Source organism: Panthera pardus, unplaced genomic scaffold, assembly GCF_024362965.1.
Source record: "Panthera pardus isolate Hobbes unplaced genomic scaffold, ASM2436296v1 HiC_scaffold_16, whole genome shotgun sequence".
NCBI lineage: Eukaryota > Metazoa > Chordata > Mammalia > Carnivora > Felidae > Panthera > Panthera pardus.
Genome location: NW_026526721.1, coordinates 5930321 through 5951524, shown reverse-complemented (window position 1 = coordinate 5951524; position 21204 = coordinate 5930321). Strand labels below are relative to the sequence as shown.

Below are 21204 nucleotides of genomic sequence, written 5' to 3'. Positions count from 1 at the left end.
ATATTGAACCAGCCCTGCATCCCAGGTATAAATCCCTCTTGGTCGTGGTGAATAATTTTTTTAATGTATTGTTGGATCCAGTTGGCTAATATCTTGTTGAGGTTTTTTGCATCCATGTTCATCGGGGAAATTGGTCTATAGTTGTCCTTTTTAGTGGGGTCTCTGTCTGGATTTGGAATCAAGGTAATGCTGGCTTCATAGAAAGAGTTTGGAAGTTTTCCTTCCATTTCTATTTTTTGGAACAGCTTCAAGAGAATAGGTGTTAACTCTTCCTTAAATGTTTGGTAGAATTCCCCTGGAAAGCCATCTGGCCCTGGACTCTTGTTTTTTGGCAGATTTTTGATTACTAATTCGATTTCCTTACTGGTTATGGGTCTGTTCAAATTTTCTATTTCTTCCTGTTTCAGTTTTGGTAGTATATATGTTTCTAGGAATTTGTCCATTTCTTCCAGATTACCATTTTATTGGCATATATTTGCTCATAATCTTGTCTTCTTATTGTTTTTATTTCTGTTGTGTTGGTTGTGATCTCTCCTCTTTCAGTCTTGATTTTATTTATTTGGGTCCTTTCCTTTTTCTTTTGGATCAAACTAGCTAGTGGTTTATCAATTTTGTTAATTCTTTCAAAGAACCAGCTTCTGGTTTCATTGATCTGTTCTACTGTTTTTTTTTGGTTTTGATAGCATTAATTTCTGCTCTAATCTTTATTATTTCCTGTCTTCTGCTGGTTCGGGGTTTTATTTGCTGTTCTTTTTCCAGGTCTTTAAGGTGTAAGGTTAGCTTGTGTATCTGAGATCTTTCTTCCTTCTTTAGAAAGGCCTGGATTGCTATATACTTTCCTCTTATGACTGCCTTTGCTGCGTCCCAGAGGTTTTGGTGTGTGGTGTTATCATTTTCATTGACTTGCATTCATTGACATCCATATACTTTTTAATTTCCTCTTTAACTGCTTGGTTAGCCCATTCATTCTTTAGTAGGATGTTCTTCAGTCTCCAACTATTTGTTACTTTTCCAAATTTTTTCTTGTGGTTGATTTCGAATTTCACAGTGTTGTGGTCTGAAAATATGCATGGTGTGAACTTGATCTTTTTGTACTTACTTAGGGCTGAGTTGTGTCCCAGTGTATGGTCTATTCTGGAGAATGTTCCATATGCACTGGAGAAGAATGTATATTCTGCTGCTTTAGGATGAAATGTTCTGAATATATCTGTTAAGTCCATCTGGTCCAGTGTGTCCTTCAAAGCCGTTGCTTCCTTGTTGATTTTTTGATGAGATGATCTGTCCATTGTTGTGAGTGGGGTTTTGGAGTCTCCTACTATGATGGTATTACTGTCGATGAGTTTCTTTATGTTTGTGATTAATTGATTTATATATTTGGGTGCTGTCACATTGGCGCATAAATGTTTACAATTGTTAGGTCTTCTTGGTGGATAGACCCCTTGATTATGATATAATGCCCTTCTGCATCTCTTGATACAGTCTTTATTTTAAATTCTAGATTGTCTGCTATGAGTATGGTTACTCTGGCTTTCTTTTGTTGACCATTAGCATGATAGATGGTTCTCCATCCCCTTACTTTCGATCTGAAGGTGTCTTTAGGTCTACAGTGGGTCTCTTGTAAACAGCATATAGATGGATCTTGTTTTCTTATCCATTCTGTTACCCTATGTCTTTTGTTTGGAACATTGAGTCCATTGATGGTTAGAGTGAGTACTGAAAGATATGAATTTATTGCCATTATGATGCTTGTAGAGTTGGAGTTTCTGGTGGTGTTCTCTGGTCCTTTCTAATCTTTGTTGCTTTTGATATATATATATATATATATATATATATATTTTTTTTTTTTTTTCATCTTTTCTTCCCTCAGAGAGACCCCCTTAAAATTTCTTGCAGGGCTTATTTAGTGGTCACAAACTCCTTTAGTTTTTGTTTGTCTGGGAACCTTTTTATCTCTCCTTCTATTTTGAATGACAGCCTTGCTGGATAAAGAATTCTTGGCTGCCTATTTTTCTGATTCAGCACACTGAATATATCCCGCCACTCCTTTCTGGCCTGCCAAGTTTCTGTGGATAGGTCTGCTGCAAACCTTATCTGTCTTCCCTTGTAGGTTAGGGACTTCTTTTCCCTTGCTGCTTTCATGATTCTCTCCTTGCCTGAGTATTTTGTGAATTTGACTATGATATGCCTTGTTGATGGTTGGTGTTTGTTGAATCTAATGGGTGTCCTCTGTACTTCCTAGATTTTGATGTCTGTGTCTTTCCCCAGGTTAGGAGAGTTTTCTGCTATGATTTGCTCACATAACCCTTCTACCCCTATTTCTCTCCCTTCCTCTTCTGGGACCCCTATTATTCTCATGTTGTTCCTTTTTCATGAGTACTGATTTCTCTAATTCTTAAATCGTGCTCTTTTGCCTCAATCTCCCTCTTTTTCTCGGCTTCGTTATTCTCTATAAGTTTGTCCTCCATATCGCTGATTCTCTGTTCTGCCTCATCCATCCTTGCCGCTGCTGCATCCATCCGTGATTGCAGCTCAGTTATAGCATTTTTCATTTCATTCTGACTAGTTTTTACTTCTTTTATCTCTGCAGAAAGGGATTCTAATCTATTTTCGACTCCAGCTAGTATTCTTATTATCATGATTCTAAATTCTGGTTCAGCCATCTTGCTTGTATCTGTGTTGGTTAAATCCCTGGCTGTCGTTTCTTTGTGCTCCTTCTTTTGGGGTGAATTCCTTTGTTTTGTCATTTTGAAGGGAGAAAAGGAATTAATGAGGTAGAAAAATTGAAGTTAAAAAATTAAAGTTAAGAAAATATTAAAATGAAACACACACACACACAGACACACATACACACACAAATCGAATAGATGATGCTAGATCCTAGGTGTGTTTTGGTCTGGGTGTTGAAAGTGGTTTGACAGATTAGAGAAAAAAAAGGGGGGGTGGAAGAAAAAAAAGGAAATCGTTTGAGAATTTGAAAAAATGAATACACTGAAGTGGGCTAAAATGAGATGATGGGGGTAAAATAGAATTGGAAAAAATTTACACAAAATTAAAGAATATAGTAGGAAAAAATTAAAGAAAAATATTTTAAATAAACATTGAAAATAATGAATTTTTTCTTTTTCTGTATTCAAGAAAAAAGAAATGAAAAAGAGAAATAAGAGAGAAAAAAAAGAACTCGCTGGAAAATTTGAAAAAGTGAATACACTGTAGTAGACTAAAATGAAATGATGGAAGTAAAATAGAATTCACAACAGTTTACATAAAAGCAAAAAATATAGTAGAAAAACTAAATAAAAATATTTTTCATAGAAATTGAAAGTAAAAATGAATTTTTTCACTTTCTGCATTCAAGAAAAAGGAAAGAAACGAAAAAGAGGAAAAAGAAAAAGAAAAAAGAAAACAAGGAAATCGTTTGCAAATTTGAAAAGGTGAATACAATGAAGTAGACTAAAATGGAATGATGGAAGTAAGATAGAATTTGATAAAATTTACACAAAAGTAAAAAATATAGTAAAACAAAGAAAAATATTTTTAATAAAAATTGAAAATAAACATGAAGTTTTCTCTTTCTCTATTCAAGAAAAAGAATAGTGTAAAAGAAAAGAAAGAAAAAGAAAATTGAATAGATGGACCTGCTAACAGATTGAAATAGGACTGAAATCACTTCATTTTCCGTTAAAAGTCAGACTACGTAGTGCTTTATAGTCTATAAACTAAGTAGGCGGCGAGGTTGGCCCGGTTGGGCGGGGCTCCGTGCAACAGCTCCGCTCTCCACTAGATGGCGCTGCTCAGCTCACTGGGGTGGAGTGTTGGGGGGCTCGTAGGTGCATGTGCGCCTGCGGCCGTGGTAAAAATGGCGCCAGCCAGCTACCCGGTCTGTTCTCCCCATCAGCAATCGCGCCCCTGTCCTCTGTCTTCAGCTCTCCTCCACTCCCCGCTTTTCCACTCTCCGTGACCAGGCCCCAGGCAGTACCTCTCTCCCGGGTTTTGTCTCAGATGCGGCTGTTTTCCCCGGCCCCTTACTTCCCAAGGACCCCGGCTTTGACCCGCTCGGCCCGTCTGCGGGAGGGTCTCACCGAGCCATGGCCAAGCGAGCCACGGCCGAAGGAGCCACGGCCGAATGTCGGCTGCAGCCAGGAACACCCACTGGACCCTGCTGTTGCCGGTGCCCCGAGACTGCGGCCAGGTGCCACCCTGCCCCATAAAAAGTTTGTGAGATAGTGTAGCAGCAGAATTTTAGGGATTATGGAAGATCACAACACACATCTGGCACCAGGCTTTACCCTTAACAACCTTGTTCCGGCACCAGCGAATCTGGCCGTTTTCTGGGGCCTGCTGGGACCAGGTGGCTTCAACGGTCTCCACCAAATGTCCTTCCAGCAGTGGAACCACTTCTCCCTGTGTGGCCCGAGAACCTCCCGGACCCCACTCTGTTCCTGGGGATTCACCTTTCCCACCAGAGCACCTCCAGGTAGGGAGCTGTGGAGTTGCAGACTCTACGCTCCCCTTGTTTACAGTCTTAATGGAATTTAAACCCTCTCCTTTCTCCTTTCTCCCTTTTTAGTTTAGTCCCTGCGGCCGTTTCCAATTTTCCACTTTCTCTCCAGCTGCTTTTGGGGAGGGGCGCTTTTTCCGTATTCTCTGCCCCCTCCCCCTCCCAGTCTCTGTCCTCTCCCTGCCTGCAAAGGCGGCTTCCTGCCCGCTGACGGCTTCTCTCTCCCCACGTTCACCTCTCCGCGCCACATACCTGCTGAGTTCTGTGGTTCAGGTTGTGCAGATTATTGTATTAATCCTCTAGTCAGTTTTCTAGGTGTGCAGGATGGTCTAGTGTTGGTCTGGCTGTATTTCAGGGATGCGACACACAAAAAACTTCCATGCTGTTCTGCTATCTTGGCTCTTCTCCTGATGATTATATTTCAATGCGAGAGTTCCCAGCCCTCCACCTCCTCATCCTGGTCCTCAGGCGGGGCACAGGCTGCTCACCCTCCTCATCCTCCCTCCTCCCCTTCCTCAGGCCGGGTGCGGGCTGCCGTCCTCCCTATATCGAATTATTATTACAAACATGGGAAGCTCTTAAAAGCCCTGGCTGCCAGTTGGCTCCTCTAAGGCGATTAGAACATCTGTCCTAAATGGACAAAAGATTTTTCTTGAGTTCTTCCAGTGCCGAACATGCTTCATCCCCTGTTATCCTGATTCCTTTCATGTGAGCTGGAGAGCCCTTGATGTCCACTGTGTGGAAGACCAGTTAGAAATTGTCACTCCAGGGTCACCGGGGTGGCTCAGTTGGTTAAGCATCTGACTCTTGATTTTGGCTCAGGTCATGATCTCAGGTTCATGAGATCGAGCCCCGCATCGGGCTCTGCGCTGATAGGACAGAGCTTGCTTGGGATTGTCTGTCTCCTTCTCTCTCTTCCCTTCTCCACTCGCATTTACTCTCTCTCTGCCTCTCGAAATAAATACATGAACTTAAAAAAGAAAAACAAGTTGTCACTCCAGGTAAAACCGGCATTATGGTGCATCTGGGGAGCCAAGGGTTGAATGTTGTGGAGAGTGTGAAAGAAACAATTCTACTTAAATCTACACCTCTCTTGGCTTCTCTTACAAAATCAACACATTCCTTCTTGCAGGTTATATGCTCATGAATGTTTACTGAGTGTTTGAGGGTCACGTTTAGGGCTTGACATGGACTGTCATATTTGGTTTTTGAAACAATCCACTGTGGTGCCAGTGCCCTTGTTCTGTGGCTGAGGCGAGTGGGACATGGAGAAGTTGAGATAATTTGCCCCGTGAGCCAGGAGCCCCACCTGACAGTTCATGGGCTTCTGCTTTTGAGCCACCTGCCTGTCTGCTGGAGTTTTGAACCCAACACTAGATATGGTGGGATTTTTTTTACCAGCCTGCCAGAAGCATTGCTTGATTGTTCTCATCGTTACGGGAACCCACTCCCCTATCCTTCTGCCTGTTTTCCCTCTTTGTATTTCCCCACCCGTGTCTCTTCTGGTCCTTAAGAGGAGAGGCACGGAATCAATGATAGTACAGTTCTCTTGATACTTGGCGACTGGCTTACCTATCACTCCACGGCCGTGTACTCAGATGCAACGTTTGTCTCTCTCCAGCTGGACTCCTTCTCTCTCAACCTTGTTTATCCTCCACCCCTCAACACTGTCCTAAGGATTCCATCTGGGGGCTCTAAGGAGTGCAGGGGCATGCAGTGGGCTATGATCTCAGCATGCTGGGGTCCCCATTCTCTTCATGAAGAGAGACTGTTTTCCACCTTCCCCTCTGAGCCCCAGGATTTCCATGGGGGTGGAAATCAAAGACCCTGCCCAACTTCCTTGGAGGATAACTCTCGTTTCATAGGGAAGGTGAAAACTTGCCTCAAATAGACCCGGGAGCTCTCAGGGCCAGGCTGGGATCGAGGTAACATCGCTCTGGAGGTAGAGGAGCAGTCTTGCTGGGAGGTGCTCTGAGATGTGGAGGGAGCGGATGGAAAGGAGGGATGCATGGCTTCCTGTCCACTGGGGAGACATGGTGTTGGGACCAGGAAGACATGGAGTCTGAGCCACTGGCCATCCAGAGGCCACGGCTGGTGAATACAGAAGGGTTAAACCCTACCTTAGACTTACACAGATTTGTTCACTTACCATGCCTTCCAGCTTCTGGATCCAGCTATCAAATCATAGAAGGTCCCAAGAATGCAACGGTGCTGGAGGGCTCGGAGGCTCGCTTCAACTGCACGGTCTCACAGGGCTGGAAGCTCATCATGTGGGCTCTGAATGGCACGGTGGTTCTGAGCATCACGCCCTCAGAGCCCATCATCACCAACGACCGCTTTACCTCTGCGAGCTACCAAGAGGGCGGCAACTCCATCTCTGAGATGATAATCCATGATGTGCAGCTCCGTGACGCGGGGCACATCAAGTGCAGCCTCCAGAACAGTGACCGCGATGCATCCGCTTTCCTTTCAGTGCAAGGTGGGTGCACAGGTGGCTCTGAGCGGAGCAGGTGGAGGCGGCTGCGTTGGATGCCAGGGGCACAGGAGGACCCTGCACGCATCCAGGGTCTGCCCTCAGCGTGTTAGGCTTAGAAGTATGAATGCCTGTTGTTTTGTTGTTTGTTGTTTCTTACCCCAATTCTTCACCGAATCTCTTTCTGCCCTTCTTTCTGTTTCCCCTACCTCACCTCTTCTTTCCTTTCTCTTTTCTTTCACTAAGACTCTTAGAGACAGGTCTTATCACTTTCCCATCGCTAGCCCACCGAGAGCTTTTGTGGACATACACCCCAGATTCTCCCAGGCCGGTTGTGGCCACTGCTCTTTGATTTAGGAATAGTTGCCCATCACTGCCGTTTCTCTAGTGTTTTATATACTTGCTGCTCTTTCCTCGCCTTATGTCACGTATGCACTTTGAATCATGATTTTTTTACCCTTTTCCTCTTTCCAGTTGAGTTCTCCCAATCCTTTACTCTTTCCTGCCCCCAGCGGTTCTTGTAGTCAAAGGTGGGTGTTCACTAACTATACCAAACATTTTAGGGAAAAGAGGAAGCGAAATTTATCACAAGGGATGGTTTATTTTTCATTTTCAGAGGTAATTTTGAGGTGCTCTAAATCATGGTATGTAGTGAAAAGAAAAATAAAAGGATGCTTTACAAGAATTCAGAACATCTTTATCAAAGTTTAATCACCTTGCAATTCATAAAATGTAATTATATGGTATTTGTAGATGCATTGGAGCTAGTTGAGCTCCTGATTTCTGTGGCAGCATTTCTTAAGAAAACCACGTCGTATTTTGAAATTTTTTCTTATGTCTATTTATTGGCTTGTCTAGGAGAAACTTCCAAACATTTGATCTGTGTTCATGTTGCATCAAATCCAGTTTGATAACATTTGGTAGGAATGCAGGTTTACCTATTTCTACTTGCTTTTTTTTTTTCTTTTTTTACTTAGCCAAAATGTTGTCCCTTTACTTTTATGTGTCTTTAATTTTATATGGCTTAATGATATTTTCAAAATAGTGATTTTTATGAGACTACCTGGATTATTGGCTTCGTTTGCATGACCAGATTCTTACCATAATGATTTGTGGCATATGGGAAAGAACACAGGAAAAATGGAATCAAAGACACGAGTTCTGGGTTCGCTGTCATCAGTTACCAACTTAGTGACTCCTGAGGTGGCCTGACTTCTTCATCTTTAAAAGAAGGATAAGGCTCCCCCGCCCCACCTCACAGGTGTACTGTGAGGGTCAGACGAAGCAGTGACTGACGATGGCTTGAAGACCCCAAAGTCCTGTTTGATTCAATTTATCGCACGTGGAGCTGGGAGCCAGCGTGGGCTGGTGGTTCATAATGCAGGCTTGGGAGCCTGAATGCTAGGTTCAGATTCCAGCTGTATCACTTGCTAACTGTGTGACCTTGGCCGTTATTTAATGACTTTTTGCCCTAGTTTCCTCATTGGAGGGTTGTTGTGCGATCAACTGCGTAGGTCCAATAAAGTCTTTACAACAGCACTTGGGTCATGGCCATCTCCGTATGGCCAATCGCATTCCTGATAGGAGCACACCATTGTGTTGGGCATCTGGAAATGCACTCAAAGGTGGAGAGAAGAAGACAGAGTCCTGTCCTCAAGGACCTCCCGGGAAGAGTAGACCATGCACATGCAGGGATAACATGAGTGGCCTGGAGATGCTGCCAGGTGCTGTGAGGGAGACAAGTTCAGGTTTGAATTGGGAGGGGAGATAGAGAAAGAGCAAAGCCTGTACAGACGACTCCGTGTTGAGGTGCCCTTCTGTGCTTCGAAGGTTTGGGGATGCTAGGCCAAGGGGGGAAATGAGAGAGGAGGGGGACACCTGGATCAAGGACACAGGGCCAGAGGCCTGACTTAATCGATATGTTCATGGCACATCAAATTCATAGATCCATGTGTTTTTATAGCAGCTTTGCTCAAAGCTCCACATCTATAAAGTTGTCTGTGCCTAAACGTGCATTTTTGTCGGTTGGCAATTACCGTAGCTTTTAGTTTGCTACACATGGAAGATTAAGCATTTGGGATGATAAATTCTTTCCCAAGGTCATGCGGAAGGAACCCACAGACCAGGCACCGAACTTGGTCGTATTACCTGGGTTCCAGTGGTCTGAATGGCTCTTTGTTCCCAGAGGAACAAATGTTCTCTAAGCAACAGGATCTCTTTCAAGGGAAAAGAATCTTGAAGAAAGAGGAAACATCCATGTTATTTTTAAAATGGTTTAGCTGAAGATTTATTTTTTCCAGCTCATGTATCAGCAAGAAAAAGAGAGCTTACATAGCTCCCTCTAGAGTCATCTTAGATCTGTGTGAATGCTACAGTCATCACCTTTGTATAGAGTGTTCATTGCGCTATGCGATAAGCTTTGTGAAAGCCAGTGGGAAAAGTTGAATCACAAATATGTGTAGAGAAAGGAAATGCTTCTGGTTGCTGCATTTGTCCATCCATTGCCAAGTCTGCCCATTAAATCACACACCAAATTCTAGACCCCTTGTATTTCGAGGGCCAGCAGACTTGAGTTCAAGATCGTCCCTTATTAATTGAGGCAATACCGCTCCTTCCAGTTTCTGTCATCTTAAACCTCTCCACCAAATGAAACAGTGAGTGGAAAAGAAGGAATAAGTACAAAACCCTTTACATGTAAGGAACAAATCCATTTCCCTCGCATTGTTGCGTTTACAGTATTCCCTGCATTAGCAAACAGGCTTTACTTACTCCGAGAGACTATTGAGGAAAGGAATGGTTGGAAATTTAACATTTTAGAGTAAGAAGAGCTTTCAGAGCTGACCCAGTTCCATCTAGTTTGGGAACTGTTGGGCATCCCCTAGAACTTGCAGGGTCCGTAAGGTCACGACTGCTTCCATTATAATACTAACATGTGAATTGCCTTTCCTACGCTCATTTCACTTGTGCCCACAGGATGTCTTTCCCAATAACTGATGTATAATGATACAAAGTCATGCAAAAGTGGAAGGTCAATTAAAGCGCCAGATAGAGCAATGGGTTTGTATGTCAAAGAGAATGAGAGTTCCTTTATATAGTTTCAGTTTCCACAGTGCAACTACCCTGTAAGAAATCACTGCTTGCCAAGTGTTGGTACAATATCAAGGAACATACGTGATTATTTGAAAAACCTTCTCACTGTTTCACCTATATATCCATGGGAGGTCAGATTTATTTATTTGTTAAAAAAATTTTTTTTAAAACGTTTATTCACTTTTGAGAGGCAGAGAGTGAGCGGGGGGGGCAGAGAGAGAGAGGGAGGCACAGAATCCAAAGCAGCTCCAGGCTCTGAGCCGTCAGCACAGAGCTCAATGTGGGACTCGAACTCATGATCTGTGAGATCATGACCTGAGCTGAAGTCGGAGGCTTAACCAGCTGAGCCATCCAGGCACCTCCATGTGAAGTCAGTTTTAAAAATATACTCCAGTAAAGCCATTTATTGAATATATTGCAACAGCTTGAATGCAGAACCAGATATGAGAATCCAGCTAGACGTTAAAGAGATTTGCAGAAATCTAAAACAATGATATTCTTCTCAATAATTTATGTTGGGTTAAAAACACAGGTGTTTTTCATCATAATATGGTAATCCACGGTGACATGTAGTGATTTGTCATTGTTATTTTAAATATCTTTAAAAATAAATATTCTAATTTCAAGTATGGTAAATATTTTTTAAAGTTTATTTGTTTATTTTGAGAGAGGGAGAGAGTGAGCGTACAAGCAGGGGAGGGGCGGGGGGGAGGGGGGGGAGAGAGAGAGAGAGAGAGAGAGAGAGAGAGAGAGAGAGAGAGAGAGAGAATATCCCAAGCAGGCTCCATGCTGTCAGCACAGACCTGATGTGGGCCTTGAACTCAGGAACCATGAGAGCATGACCTGAGCCAAAATCAAGAGTCAGATGCTTAATCGACTGAACCACCCGGGTGCCGCTCAAGTATGGTAAATATTGATAGAACATAAACAAAATGTCTTTGGAGTCCTCAGTGGTTTTTAAGAGTACTGAAACAAAAACATTTGAAAACCACTGATCTAGTCAGATTGTTTCATCTGACCTTTAAAAACAGAGTGATTGCCTGGGTGAGGGCAATTTGAGAACTGAAGGTTTTTTTTTTTAATGTTTATTTATTTTATTTTGAGAGAGAGGGAGAGTGCAAGCAGGGGAGGGGCAGAGAGAGACACACACAGAATCTGAAGCAGGCTCCCGGCTCCGAGCTGTCAGCACAGAGCCTGACGCAGGGCTCAAACTCATGGACCTTGAGATCATGACCTGAACCAAAGTTGGCTGCTTAACTGAGCCACTCAGGTGCCCCGAGACTGAGTTTTTGATTCTTAGTCCAGTGTTCTTCCCATTATATTATACAACAGAGAGGATATTTTAATTTGGACGCTTGGGTGTTTCACTAAGGCTGTGTCTTTACCGGAGCCAATCCTCAGGTTATTTTATTAATATTAGCACATACAAGTCCTATTTTCGTATAGGTTGTTTATAGTGTGAACATTGACATATGCAGGTAGGCCATTCATAAAAACCGTAAGGTTTTTAATTTATCTATTATATTCTGGTACATAATTTTGGGCAATTATTATTATAATTATATTAGATTTGATTTTGAATTCATTTGCAACTGGAAAAACATTTTAAGGAAATACTATAGGAAGTTCTGTTTAGAAATGTATGACCCCCAAAATAAAATGAAATGAATCTGACTGACCAAAGGCCAGGAGCAACTTGCTTCCCATGACCCCGAGATACGTTCTCCTGACAATGGAAAGAATGTATAAAGGTTTTTCCCTTTTTGTTTTTGCTCCCAGGAGAGCCCAGGACAACTTTGCAACCTCACTTGAGTGACTGAGTAGCCTACTCTGGCAGGCACACTTGCCCTCTCTTTCCCATAGAATTCATATTCTCCTGGATCCCGATTTTTATTTATTCATTTCCTCTGGAATTATATGTTCTCTGGTGAGCAACCTCCCCTTCTTCCATGAACCTGGCAGGTCTAAATAAAGACACAGGTCAAACCTGAGTTAAGGTTCTCGATACAGACACAGCCCGTTTGGCCTCGGGAAGATGGCTCTCATGAAATGCGATCCAAGGGGAAAATTAAAGACAACCTGGAACCAACAGAGGTATGGTCACCCCTTTGGAACATTTCTCTTTTCTTCTTTAGTTATGGGGGCGTTGCTCATTCCCGGAGGCAACCTTGTAGTCGCGGAGGATGAACCTTGTAATGTGACTTGCCACGCATGGGGCTGGATCCCGCCCCCAGGTATTTCCTGGGATATCGGCGTTCCCGTGAGCCACTCGAGCTATCATTCCGTTCCGGAGCCCAACAATACCCAAAGTGCAGTGAGCGTCCTGACTCTCACACCACAGGGCAACGGGACTTTGACTTGTGTGGCCACCATGAAAGGGCTGCATGCCCACAAGTCTGTAACTGTGAATCTTACTGTGGTTCAGCCTCCTTTGGGTAAGTGAAGACCTTTTGCTTTATATAAAATAAAAATATTGTTGCATGCTTTTATATTTCATATGGGGTGCTCTCAGTCAACAATGCCTAGGAAAATTGTATGGTGACCTTGATTTTAGGTAGGGATGGTGATGGAGACAAATTAGTGTCAGCTTAATGATGCCGCAATTCCACTTGCTTTTAAATTTCATCTTCAAGTGTCTCTCTTTTTTTTTATGTTTATTTTTGAAAGAGAGAGAGAGAGACAGAGCGTGAGCAGGGGAGGGGCAGAGAGAGAGGGAGACACAGAATCCGAAACAGGCTCCAGGCTCTGAGCTGTCAGCACAGCGCCCGATGCGGGGCTTGAACCCACGAACTGTGAGATCATGACCTGAGCTGAAGTCAGAGGCTTAACCGACTGAGCCACCCAGGCGCCCCAAGTTTTTTTATTTTTGACTTCCTTATGGAAACCATTAAGAACCTTGACAATGATCATAAAACACATCAGGTTCAGGGATAAACACTTGAAGTCAGTGTTTCTCTGTAGCTTTTATCTGTTGTTCCAGTTTGATCCCATCCTCTTGGCCAGTATGGGGCAAGCTCTTCTAATATTTGAGGAGGGTGTGCAGGCCCTCTTGGATTCCTTCCAATCTTAGTAGCATATGGTTTCTTTCTTTCTTTCTTTCTTTCTTTCTTTCTTTCTTTCTTTCTTTCTTTCTTTCTTTCTTTCTTTCTTTCTTTTTGTCTTTCTTTCTTTCTCCCAACAAATCCACAGTGTATTTGAAGGCACCACGTCTTATATTTTAAAAAATATAACTAAAAACTCAACTAAATGACATAAATTTAGAGTTTAGATTCCCAAGAGAACCTACTGTAGGGTCCTTGGCATACCAAAAACTCTAACCACACAGCCTACAGGGCTGCAGAGCCTGCTTGAACTCTGTCAGCCTGGAACAAGAAGTAAACGTGGGACCAGGACTGGAGATCAACTTTCAGTCTTTCATTTTGCAAAAGAGGACTGAAAGGGAGGCCTAGAGAGGTGCTGTGCTCTGGGTGGGGCAGAGCAGGACCTAGAAGCCAGGTAGGGGTTCTCTCTTGGTCCAAAGAGTTTCCCACTACAAAAACACCTTTACTTGAGATCTTCCAACGTTCAGAACAAAGTTATAGCCAGAGAAAGATTGATGATGAAGAAGAGGAAGAAGGAGAAGAGGAGGAGGAGCAAGTGGAGGAAGAGAAGGAGCAAGAGGAGGAAGAAGAAGAAGAAACACAGCATTTGCCAAGTAAAGGCTCTGTTTTAAGTGCTTCTCAGATGTTAACTGAATTAACATGCACAGCAGGTCTATGAGTGGACCCTGTTATTACTTCTGTTGCAGAGGCGAGGTGACAGGAAAATAGTATGGTTTGGAATTTGCCCGTGTCCGCAGAACTAGTAAATGGCAGAGATGGCCCTGCTGGTCTGTCTCCAGAATCTGCTCACCTGTCAGCTCTGCGTTTCACTTGTGTGGGCATGTGGGCAGCCACGTGGGGGGATGGGAGAGTGTCCTATGGCTTCCATAACAGTGTTCCACAAAGTGGGTGGCTTATACCAGAGAAATATGTTATGTCACAGCTCTGGAGGCTGAATGTCTGAGATCAAGGTGTTGGTAGGCCTGGTTCTTTCCAGGAACCATAAGGGAATGATCTCTAGGCCTCTCTCTTAGCTTCTGGTATTTGCTGGTGGTCTTTGGTGTTTCTTGGCTTGTAGAAGTAGCAACCTGACTTCTGTTGTCATCTTCACAGGATGCTCTCTCTGTGTGCTTGTCTGTGTCCAAATTTCCCCTTTAAAATTTTTTAAAAATTTATTTATTTTGAGAAAGAGAGAGAGACAGGGAGAGAGAGAGGTGGGGGAGGGGCGGGGGGGGGAGAGAAAGAGAGAGAGAGAGAGAGAGAGAGAGAGATAGAGATAGAGAGAGAGAGAGAGAGAGAGAGAGAGAGAGAGAGAGAATTTCTAGCAGGCTCCACACCGTCAGCACAGATTCTGATGCAGAGCTTGAACCCATGAACTATGACATCATGACCTGAGCCAAAACCAAAAGCTGGATGCTCAACCAACTGAGCCACCCGGGTGCCCCTAAATTGCCCTTTTTTATAAGGACACCACTCATATTGGATTATGGGACCCATCCTATTGAGTATAACCTCATCTTAACTAAATTGCATCTGCAATACTCTGTTTTCAAATAAGGTTACATTCTGGGAATACTGGGGGTTAGTACTTTAACACATGAATTTTAGGGGGACACAAGTCAACCCGTCATCACAGATGATGTCTCCGTGAACCTATAAAAAGCCAGTCAGAGACTAACCTGTGGTCAGTACCAACAGTTCTGTGCTTTGCACTGTGGGGATTGGTCCTTGGTGCAACGAGCACAAGCTTGTCCCACCATTGCTAAAACTTTGCCTCTTGTCTCTGATTCAGATGCTCCCAGAGACCAGGCAGACAACAGAAACGAAAGCATAAGTGAATACATGTGTCAGGTAGAAGATGGAGTGGAGGGGCCCATTGGGAACCAGACATCATGCTCCATCCACATGGAACAGCTCTATCAGTGCCAGCTGGTTGTTGCCAATGGGAAAGGAGATCCAGGGCTGGCAGATCTCTGACCTGGATCTGGTGACTATCAATGCTTTTGAGGGTGAAGGACACCGAAATCTGTGTTTCTTTGGTTTTAAGTCAAGATTAATTTATTTTAGCTTATTAAATTCAAGGGAATTTGGCTTGTTCTCTGCTAAGACGATGTAAGAAGATAAAACGAGAATTCAGGGGCGCCTGGGTGGCTTGGTCGGTTGAGTGTCTGACGTCGGCTCAGGTCATGATCTCACAGTCCGTGAGTTCGAGCCCCGCGTCGGGCTCTGTGCTGACAGCTCAGAGCCTGGAGCCTGATTCCGATTCTGTGTCTCCCTCTCTCTGTGACCCTCCCCCGTTCATGCTCTGTCTCTCTCTGTCTCAAAAATAAATAAAAAAAGTTTAAAAAAAAAAAAAGAAGATAAAACGAGAATTCAAACCCAGCTTGCTTTTCTGTCTCCAGTTTATTATTTTGAACAACTAAAACCTTTAGAAAAATTGCAAGACCAGTACAATGAATACCTGTGTGCCTTCGCCTAGATACAACAAATGTTAACATTTTGTCCTGTTTGCCTCTCTCTCAGCTTTTTCTTTTTGCTGAGCCATTTGAGAGCTTCTGTTAAATAAATACCTAAATACCTTGGCATGTGTATCATAAGAACAAAGGCATTCTACTTAACCACACATGATGTCGTCAGCAATCAGGAAATATAATGCTGACACAATACTATTATGTAATATACAGCCCATATTCACATTTCCCCAAGTATCCTTTATAGTGATTTTCTTCTCCAAACCAGTATCCAGTCAAAGACCATGCATTGCCTTTGGCTGTCAGGTGTATTGTTTCCTTCCCTTACTCTTGAATGGCTCCCTCACCTTTTCTGTCTTTCCTGATATAAACCTATTTTGATTTGGGGCTAAATATTCTTGGCAAGCCATGGGTATTGTCATGTGGGCACATGATGCCGATTTTCTCTATCATTGGTAATGAATTTGGTCATTTGGTTAATGATTTCTCTGTTGTAATGATACCTTTCTCCTTTATAATTAATACATAATCAACGTATACTGTATGAATGTCTCATTTCCTGGCAGTCTTTCACCTCATAGCTTTTGTGTTCATCAATAAGTCATTGCCTAAATCTGTTGCTTCTATGGTGGTTGTAAAAGAATGATTTTCTGGCTCCATAATTTTTCTATATTTGTTGGTTGGTGGTCTTCTGTAAAGAAGAGACTTCTTTTGCCTTTTTTTCCTTTTCCTTTTCTTTCTTTTTTTTTTAAAACAGTTTTAGTATGGACTCCTTTTTATCCAATACACTATTATCTGCTCCTGTCATTATTCATTTTGATGTTCAGGTTGCTCCATATTTGGCTAGTGGGAATCCCTTCCAGCTGGTCTAGTGTCCTTTTTGACATGGCCCGTAGTTTTTGAGTAGTCAGCCTAGTAAGATGATGTTCTGAAGTCCCTATGCATTTCACCTCTTCTACCTGGAATCAGCCATTTCTCCAAGGAGCCAGTCCAGCTTGCTTTGAAGCTATTTAAATATGATAAAGTATGGTCCAGGCTTTGAAAGGGAGGATTAAAAAAAAAAGAAAGTTCCATTAGCCCCAAATGCAATGAAATCGACTGTTGAAACTGCACATCTTAACAAGGTAACACTGCAACAGAGCTCTGGTCTGATGGATCATGCCCCAGAGAAATGGATTTTAGAGATTCGCTTGCCTGCAAAGCTTTTCTTTTGTAGGGAAGGGTAAGGAGCACTTAATTTCCGTTGATCAGGTTTAATTCAGCTGAGGGCCTCGTAAACTGGGACTGGGGGAGTTAGGCCTTAGTTACGGCAGCTGGGGTCCCCGAAGCCTCAAAGGGAAGCCCAGTGGGCGCCTTGCAATGAGTCTTACTTTATGGGACTCATTTGGAAAAGGGTAATTTGTTTCTAAATTATTCATCAAGATCCAGAGCAGCTGGCGGCTGGCTGCGTGTTGTATATTTTATGCAAGTTTTAGTAGCTGAAGACCTCATTACAGCGCGGGCTGCTGGTGCGTGGGAGGCTTCCAGAAACACAGCCAGTGGTCCGGAGAGCCCAGAAGCAGCAAGCCTGGGCTGTGCAGGCTTCTTCAGGAATCGATAAGCATCAGTCCTGCCACCCATTTCCTTCTAAAAGTGCAAGAAGTCTTCACTTCTGGAATAGTCCCTGTAAGTCGTGGCAAGAATGACAATGGCCGTTTAGGAAGCCTGTAATTAGTTCAAGCCAAATAAAACACTCACTGACTCCTGAAAGAGAAGCATCCTGAAAAGGGTACTGCTAATTTTTTTTTTTTTTTAAAGATCGATTTTCTCGATTCCAGAAGCAACACCGCACTGCAGACACACGGACGGCGGGAAGTGAGAGCCCCTCTCACAACCCCCCTTCCCCCCCTTCAGATAAGCGCTCTCAGCCCTCTGTGCGCCCAGCTGCCTGGTTTCCTCTGTTTTCTTGCTTGGTGTGCAGGCCAGTGAAGCGTTCCAACAAAGCAACATTGTTGGGACAGGGGAGCACCCGGTAGAGTGTAGTGATTCCTGGTTATAATCTTAGTTTTGTGGGGAGTGGTGATTTCGACAGCCCGGGAGTGGCAGTCCTGGGTCACAGCTCTGGCTCCCGCTATGTGATTCTGAGCAAGTCACTGACTTTGGAGCTTAGTCTTCTTGCCTGTTAAATGAGAAGCAGAAGCATAGAGCAGAAGTTCTCTTTCCCGGCTGCCTGTTAGCCTCCAGGAGCTTTGACGCACATGGTGAATGCTCAGGGCCCATCCCAAAGGTTCTGACGTAATTGGTTTGTGCGGAGCCTGGAAATGGACATTTTTAAGAAAGCCCCAGTTCACTGGGCAGTCAGAACTGGGGGCTCCTGCACAGGGAAATCTTGAAGGCCTTGCCTCCTGAGCCAGCTTCATTAGTGCTGTTATCCACACAGACGTGGACACCAGAGAGCCTGGGGCTCAGATTCCCAGCTTGCCTGCTGTGTGACTTCAGGCGAGTTACTTAACCTCTCTGTGCCTCAATTTTCTCATCTGTAAAACAGAGATGATAATATCTACCTCACGCAATTGTTATTGGTGTCAGAAGTAAGCGGGTTAAAACGTCTAAAGTGCTCAGGACAGTCCCTGCTGCAGAGCCCAAGGGCAGGAGAGGGGGGCGGCTTTTATCACTTGTCTCATTGATTCAGAGATCTCCTGTGTCCCTTCCAGTCAGCAGAGGAGCACCTTTTCACATGCCGCTGGTGACATTTTGTATCGATCCAATTGTTTTCGAGAAATTCAATAGGCCCTTTTATTTTTTTATTTAAAAAAATTTTTTTTTAACGTTTATTTATTTTTGAGACAGAGAGAGACAGAGCATGAACGGGGGAGGGTCAGAGAGAGAGGGAGACACAGAATCTGAAACAGGCTCCAGGCTCTGAGCAGTCAGCACAGAGCCCGACACGGGGCTCGAACTCACAGACAGTGAGATGGTGACCTGAGCCAAAGTTGGACGCTTAACCGACTGAGCCACCCAGGGGCCCCTCTATAGGCCCTTTTAAAACCCAGAGCATTTCTGTGAGAGCATCTGGGAAGAACTGTCTTCCTTTTCTGCTCAGATGGGTAAAGGACAGCCTTGAAGCTGAGATTAAAGGTGCACAGGAAATTCAGGATTGCGGCCGTGACGTGCACAGTTGTGTGAGGGAACGTAGGGCCGAAGGCAAGCAGTGCTCAACTTGGACATCGTCTTCCTTGGTCGCGAGGTGCACATGTGCGTCCTTTCCAGCAACTCTGTCGTTCACCTTGAACCGATTACATCCACATCCTTTGCTAGGACATACGTCAGGGTCCAGCACCTACCTGGACTCCCCATTTCCCGTAAGACCTGGGCTGCAGCTTCCCAGAAGGATTCTTCCAAATTGGACACACAACACAAATAGACAAGAGTCACAGCACCGGGTTTTCTCCTGTTCTGAGAGACAGAACCGAGCCTGTTCTGGTTTTCTGTTGTCCAGCGTTCACTGAGTGTCTTTGTTCCACGTGTCTTATCTGTACAATGGAGGATTATGGACAAGGTCATACCAAGATGCTGTGTTTTCTGCCCACTCTCATGCTTTCCATCAGTAGATGACCATTATTTATTTTTCTTCCAATCCACTGTAAATGTACCATTTAAAAAGCATCACACTAAGACGTCTATGATATATATGCCTGTGTGCATTCATATGTATGTCATATATGATAAATTAAAAATTGTTATTCAAATAGGAAAAGTTCTTCTGTGTAGCTCCAGTACCAAATTACCCCCACCTCGTGGTGCATGCACCATGCTGTCTGGGGGGGCCCACTGGAGTAGAGGGAGAGCGAAAGTCTTCCCTCGGTGTGAAACCCCAGGGGAGATTTGACCCCCAGTGGAGGGTGGTCACAGCATATAAGAAGCAAAAGAACGAGCCGTGTGCCTCCTGTTACCAGTCGCTGTTTTGGTGAGAGTTTGGGGCTTTTAGGTGAGTGCAGGCAACACTTTGCTGAGCGCGGTGGTTAAATTAAGAGATAAGAGAGTGAGTGAGATCACAGTACCCAGCAGGGTAGCCCTTCCCTTCCTTTAAATAAGTCCTTCCTGAGGGATAGGCAGCTATTTCTGTGCTAGATCAGAGGAAAGGTTGTCACGGTCAAGACTTGGTTGACAGAAGCTTGGCAGACTGGTCATTTTCTCCAGTAGGGGAGGAAAATGCCCTGATAGGGAATGTTTGGGGCAAGTCAGCAAATGTGTGTTGACTTCACCAGTGTGAATTTCAAGCCTATCTCTTGAATGTTTCAAATAGGCTCCAGGCCGGACATGGAGCTTGAATGTGGGGCTTGAACTAACGACCCTGAGATCAAGACCTGAGTTGAGATCAAGAGTCAAGTGCTTGGGGCGCCTGGGTGGCTCAGTCGGTTAAGCGGCCGACTTCAGCCCAGGTCATGATCTCGCGGTCCGTGAGTTCGAGCCCCGCGTCGGGCTCTGTGCTGACGGCTCAGAGCCTGGAGCCTGTTTCAGATTCTGTGTCTCCCTCTCTCTCTGCTCCACCCCTGTTCATGCTCTGTCTCTCTCTGTCTCTGTCTGTCTCAAAAATAAATAAACGTTAAAAAAATTAAAAAAAAAAAAAAAAGAGTCGAGTGCTTAACTGACTGAGCCACCCAGGTGCCCCCCCCTCCCCCCCCCCCCCCCCCCGCCATCTCTTGAATATTGAGCCAGATCTTAATGTTTAACCCCAGCTGGCTCCCTTAAGAAAGCTAATATTTGAAAACTTCAATTTGTAAACAGTTCATCATACTGATTTAGAATGATATCAGCAATCTCGAACGTGTGTGTTGTACCCTACAGTGTTCTCAGCATTTTGACATGCATCCCGAGTCTCTGACCAGCCTGGGGGGAAGGGAGCAGGAACTGTGGACGAGTGAGCCAGTGGCCAGTAGAACACAAGTAAACAGTGGCCATGAGATTTCGCTGGATGCACTGACATGAAGCCCAAAGCTCTTTGTCAGTTGCAAAGTTTCCTCATGGTGCTCTGAGTTTAAACTCCAGATTGTGATTATCATAAATGTGGTTTTGGACTTATTATTGTTATTATTTTTATTTTTATCACATCCATAAGCTGGAGCATCCTGTTGTGTGGCTGGTTGCTTGGAAAGTGTTTGCATTTTGGTATTTTCAAAGTGTAGGTCACCAACCACCTGTATCAGAATCACCTGGGTGCCATTGCAGACCCCCTGACTTGGCACCACTGGAGGCAGGCTCTGCATTTGATGTGCAACGAGCATTCCAGGTGATGCTTGGGATTTTGCTCTCGGTGCAGCAGGTGGACAATCTGTATTACTCTCTGGATGGGAAGACACTGGATTGTTTTAAAGCTCCAATTCTGGGGCTGAGGAGGGGTGGTATGAGAAGGGTAGAATTCTGCCCCTACCGACTCTGCCTTTTCTGGGGAATTCTTTTCTATCCCTATCTGTCTCAATTCATCTCAGAAAAATGATGGGTCATGTGGAGATACATCATCCATCCTTCCATCCACCCTTCCTTCCATCCTTCCTTCCTTCCTTCCATCCTTCCTTCCTTCCTTCCTTCCTTCCTTCCTTCCTTCCTCCCTCC

The 21204-nt window shown here is 44.1% G+C and overlaps 1 protein-coding gene across 7 annotated transcripts in view; it reads left to right on the top strand.

Annotated features, from left to right (window-relative positions):
* IGSF5 (immunoglobulin superfamily member 5) overlaps positions 1-21204 on the top strand; it is a 73008-nt gene that overhangs the window by 11100 nt on the left and 40704 nt on the right. For all 7 annotated transcript variants that reach the window (XR_008422409.1, XR_002072765.2, XR_008422408.1 and 4 more), the window contains 2 exons: positions 6660-6977; positions 12197-12496. Coding sequence is in view for 4 of the 7 variants with exons in the window: in XM_019420389.2 (XP_019275934.1) it covers positions 6660-6977; positions 12197-12496 (618 nt within the window). In the remaining 3 variants the exon portion in view is untranslated. The remainder of the gene's footprint in view (positions 1-6659; positions 6978-12196; positions 12497-21204) is intronic.